Genomic DNA, 5,746 nt, shown 5'->3' on the forward strand with positions numbered 1-5,746 from the left:
TTAGTTATATTCATATTAATTGAATGCTACAGAATAACAAATTCACAGGAAAAAATCACATTAAAAATAATCAACATGTGTTGTTCTTGGCAAATCTTATCGAAGTATTTATAGAGTATTAATTGATTGAAATTCTAATCATAGATTATTCAAGGAAATGACATAAGTATTATATGTTGATTTGATATTCACATTTCATTATTTAAGCTTGTAGCTTCTATTACATAATTTTTTTTAAAAAAAAATCAAGAAACTAATATATAATCTTGTTGTAATAAACGTATGTAGTACATAATATAATATGTCTTTCCTGAAAAAAATAGTTCATATGTCGCAAATTATGTTAAGAATATTATTTTATTTTTTTTGTTTAAATTTTAGTTGTCAATATTTTTCTTAGGAAAGTTGTATCAAATCTTTTTCCTAAAAAAAAAAAAAAAAAGTTGTATCAAATCTTCAAGGAAAAATTGACAAAGAATATTATGACCTTTGTCTGATCTGCCATAAATAAAACAACCTTTTGATAATCCCCCAATTGTCATCGAATGCTAAACGCTAAACCCACCATCGACGTGCTGCGATTTGGCTGCGCTTTGATGGTTCAATTTGAAGGAGTTGATGGTTTGATTTGGTTGTGCTTTAGTTGTATGTTGCGATTTGGTTTGATGGCGATTTGGTGGTTATTATGGTGGGATTGAGGTCTCGCCATTTTCATGGAGGAAAGAGAAAATGTGAGTTGTAGAGAAAGAGAGGAAGGAAGGAGGGTTTTAATACCTGACTATTATAATCTAATTTATGATATATTTAACCTATTTTCTGATATATATATATATATATATATATATATATATATATATATATATATATATATATATATATATATATATATATATATATATATATAACTTATTTTCTGACAATTACGAAGTATAATATAGTATCTGATATTTATAATATAATACCTGACCATCATAATATAAATTCTGACCATTATAATCTAATATCTGACTATTATTGTCTAATTTCTGACTATTAAGTTTTTTTTTTCCTCTTTTTTTTTTTTTTTTTTTTGGTATGATCGAACTCACGCTAATTCGTTCTACACAAAACTTTCACTTCAACTTAATAACTTTAGTACTCATTAATTGATAGTTAAGCAGTTCCTCCGATTGATTGAATCGGATAAATTTATGTCAAAATGACATATTTGAGAGCGAAATCAGTATAGTATGAGAATTGTCTTTTGCCATTTACAAGACATTCAAACTAGATATACTTGGTACCCGTATGAAAACACCGGTACGGGTAATTGTCCTCTTTGGCTCTTTGGATACCAAAGACAAATCAACTCTACCCGTGAAGCCGTGACTCTAGTAATTGTTAATGGCAGCAACAGAGAAATAAAAAAGGACTGTACCAAACATTGAACAATATTACATTAATACTCCAATTTCAAACAATTTATAGTAATGTAATGTACCATTGTAGCTTGAAATGTACATTTCGTAAAGAGAAAGCCAGACTACTTTAGTTTTGGGTCTACCACGACTAACTACTCCGTACTCAATCAGCCTATTATTAGGGCATGTTCTATTCAGCTTATTTTTAATTCAGTTCAGCTTCAATCAGTTCAATTCAATCAATTTATTTTCTAATTTTCTTCTCTCATAAATATTCAGTTCAGTTCAGTTTAATTCAGTTCAATTCAATTCAAATTAGTTCAGTAAATCAGAACAGATCCTTAGTGTATTTCTCACTCCGTTTTTAAATACTTGCTCCACTTTTCTTTTTCGGTCGTTTTTAAATACTTGCTCCATTTCCATTTTTGGAAAGTTTTTACAATATTTAATTCATTTTTTACACTTAGTGGACCCAACATAATAATCTCTCTCCTCCTATTCTTCCACTACTTTAGCTTTTTAAAATTTTTTATTCTCTCAACTACCCTACTACCTCCATATTTTATTACCTTCTCCAATTTTTTCTAAACCTCCGCACATAAAAAAATAGGGCAAGTATTTAAAAACAGAGAGAGTGCTATACTGATCCATTATTCTTTTAAATGAACAAACTGTAAACTTTAGAATTAGAATTGAATATCTTTCTCCACTAATTTATTATTAATCGTGGGACCTACGACCAATTGAAATTGTATATTCATCAAATGCATGTGGATACATTAGATTTGACCACCACGTTCCCTACCTAACTAACGTCCAAAAATCACGACTACTATATTAGACTTAACATAATGATTTTATCCTAATAATGTATTTTAGTTAAAATTTTGTGATTCAAATTCAAATCTCCAATTATGGTTCTTGTAAATGTTGTTCATATCTTTTGGTGATGTTTCCTCCATTTTAGTAGAACGCGGAAATTCGACTATTAACATCTATCTTTAGTGACTAATAAACAATTAAACATAAATCATCAACATTTGATATCATGAACTCAATAGCGAAACAAGTCTAACATGACAAACAATAATGTTAAAACAAAAAAGTGTAAATTAAAAGAAAAACGAAGTAAATATAGATATAGTTAACTAACAATTCACAACTCAGTTTGATATCTTCACCGATTCATGCATAATGCAATCAAATTTTACACCAACTATAAAAAAATACTACGTACTTTGTATTATAGCAATGGAATTAATCGATTTACAAACCTTGATTGAATCTCAACTTATTACAATAATAGTGTAGCTGAGGAACAATCAAGTGGATTAACCACTTATACCATTTGTTGAAACTCGAAAACAAAACAACCACTAATTATTAATAATTATTCAACTTCTTTTTGTGCAGCAGGCTTGCTCAGCACCAAACCCTTCTCCTTGTCTGCATTCTCTGCTTGCTCCCTAAACTTCTCATAGATATCTCCTTTATAGAATTCCCTAGTTCTTAACACCAATATATATGAAACCAATGCACCAAAAAATGTAACGCCTGCCAAAATTATAAAAGATAGTCTATAACAACGTGACCCTAGACATGTTAATTCCTTAACATCTTTCCTTGTTAACCCTTTCTTAGCCAACTCTTTTATAGCTTGCTTATCGTATAACATCCCGGTCACCTTAACGTTGAGTATGTACGACCCGAGTGGGCTAGCCAATTGCCCGCAATTGAACAATGTGGAGTAGTACTTGAGCCCGAACAACTCTGATATGATGGCGAAAAGTAAGGGAAGTTGCGCCCCAAAGGAGAACCCGATGATAACTGATGCAATGTAGACGGATCCTGGGATGGGGAACGCGATGAGTAGATGGCCCACACACGCGAGTAGTAACACAAGTGTCAACATTAGCGGCCGTGGGACCTTCCACTTGGCTAATAGTGCTTCGGACACAAACCCGGCGAATACTCTCCCAAAGTAGTTCCATATGCTCACTAGCGACACGAATGTGCTAATCGTCTTAGTCGGGTAGCCCAATGATTCACCGATTTGACCCAAGTTGTCCACAGCCGTCAAACTAGACCCTAACCCACATAATGTAGCTAGGAACAAAATACCCATATCCAAACTCAAAAGTGCTTGTAAAATTGTATAATCCTCCCCTCTTTCAGGCTTGTTACATATAGTTAGAAAACAAGACCTTTCCTTCTTTTTACCATCAACAAACTCCAAAAGCTCCTTCTCATTATCATCAATATATTTTGGCACAACAAAACCACCAACATTAGATGGCAAAGGACATGAACCATCACCAACACCATCACCACAAGTCCGCGACTCGGCTCGAGTTCGAGTACGAATATAAAACTCCTCCCTAACCGCAATCAAAAGGGGAAAAAATAACATAACACAAACAACACTAACACTACCAGCATAAGCCGCTCTACTAAAATGAATAAATTTTTGCAATACAGTCACAACCATAAGAAACAATGCTAACCCAATTGAAACATACAAGAAATGGTAGAAAACTTTCACCTCATTGTTAGGTTGTCGGTTTACTTTCATGGTTCTAATGGTATACACAAATACGACCGAAATCGCGGCCGGTAACCACCCGATTAGCAAAATCAGTGACTTAGAGTCGTTCCCATAAATGGCTAAGTAAACTTGGGTCATAATCGCACCACTTAACCCAACATAACCCTTCAATAGACCAAGCATAATCCCCCTACTTTCTGGAAAGTTCTTAACACAAGTAACTAACGCACCAGTGTTAGCAAAGTTTTGAGAATTTGCACCAATCATAATGTACAAACACATGTGCCAAACTTTAGGCCGTGCGATTTTGTTTGTAACCGCAAGCCAAATCATGAAATACCCAACAAAATTCATGGATGATCCGATTAATAGGACGGCCCAAGTAGGGATTACTTCGGCAATTAAGCCGGAAAATACACCTACATTTGCACCCAAATCTTTGAAAAACCCCAAAAGATTAAGGGTTGATTGATCATATCCTAAGGATGATTTGATCTCTTTTGAGTATATACCAAATAGATATGTAGCACCTGCTCCTGCCATTATTAAAAGGGATGCGAATACTGTGAACCATCTTCCCTTTACTACTTGCTCCGCGAAATTCATTGTTGTTTCGCCTCCGCCGCCCTTTGGGTTGCTCATTGTTCGAGCCGGGGAGATTAGGAACGTCTTCTCTCAATACCGTAACCAAACTTGTGAAAATAAAAAGAATTAGAAGGGTGTTTTTTTTTTTTTTTTGGCTGGATTTTTAGAGTTTATAACGGAGTATGGTATAGTTTTGGTTTTTGGTAGGAGGAAAGAAGAAAGGATGATGAGTTTGTTGAGACTTTAAGAGTGTGAGAAAACTGAAAGAGATAAAATAGGAAAAGGATAAAGATTAAAAAAAGGGTCCAAATTAATTGAAAGAAGAAGATAAAAGACAAAAAGTTGAATAAAAAAAGTAGAGTAGACTTGTCCTTGATTTATGGGATAGGGGAGTATTTATTTTGATGTTAGGAGTGGAAGTATGTGATTATGGATTATGAAATTTGAAATATGATGAGAGTGTGGGGCTAGTTACAGCACGGCAGTGTGAATGTGTGATGTTACTCGTGAATTCGTGATTTTCTTACTCTAAATTGATGATGCCATCTTTTTTAGATTGGTGTTTTAGGAAGGATGTAGTGTTGTTTTAATTGGGTATTGATTTTTTTTTTTTTTTTTGAAAAAAAAAAATATGAAAATGAGTATTGGATTATTTGGATAGGTGACTTCTAAGTCATGTTGAGGTTGCAGCATTTGGGCTCAATAAGACAATATATTAACCATGTGAATGAGTGAATCACAATTGAACTTGATTTTTATTTTTGTAAAAAATAAAAAAAAATAAAAAAAATCTTATCTTTTAGTATCTAATCTATTACAAACTTATTTTATGTAAACTTATTATCCTTTATCCTATCTTATTTTGATATTAATTGAATTTATTAGTTTATCCACCACTCTCTAAGTTTATAACATTAACTTGATAGTGTTAATCTGATGAAAATAAATTGAGAAGGTTAAAATCTAGGGGTCTGATCTGATTTAACTGAATTGAAGCTGAACTGAATTGAATATTTTATGAGAGAATGAAATTATAAACTGAACTAAAGTGATTAGAGTTGAACTGAACTGAAAATAAGGTGAAAAGAACAGGCCCCTAGTTAGCTAGAATTATTTAGGGTGGTATATAATACTTTGGACTGATCATACATAAGAAATCCAATCGAATTCTATCAATATCACTAGTAGAATTTTTTACATTAATAAATGAAATATA

The 5,746-nt window shown here is 32.5% G+C and overlaps 1 protein-coding gene across 1 annotated transcript; it reads right to left on the reverse strand.

The window, feature by feature from the left end:
* Positions 1 to 2,512: 2,512 nt before the first annotated feature.
* Positions 2,513 to 4,851, reverse strand: LOC145587500 (protein NUCLEAR FUSION DEFECTIVE 4-like). Its single transcript, XM_081644237.1, has one exon. The coding sequence runs from the start codon at positions 4,585 to 4,587 to the stop codon at positions 2,791 to 2,793; it is 1,797 nt and encodes a 598-aa protein (XP_081500363.1). The 5' UTR covers positions 4,588 to 4,851; the 3' UTR covers positions 2,513 to 2,790.
* Between the last annotated feature and the right edge of the window lie 895 nt (positions 4,852 to 5,746).

The sequence above is a fragment of the Chenopodium album genome, chromosome 17, assembly GCF_948465745.1.
Source record: "Chenopodium album chromosome 17, dcCheAlbu1.1, whole genome shotgun sequence".
NCBI classification, from domain to species: domain Eukaryota; kingdom Viridiplantae; phylum Streptophyta; class Magnoliopsida; order Caryophyllales; family Amaranthaceae; genus Chenopodium; species Chenopodium album.

Bases quoted from the DNA above. Each gene is read 5' to 3' on its own strand.
- LOC145587500 (XM_081644237.1), bottom strand. From the start codon at position 4,587: ATGAGCAACCCAAAGGGCGGCGGAGGCGAAACAACAATGAATTTCGCG.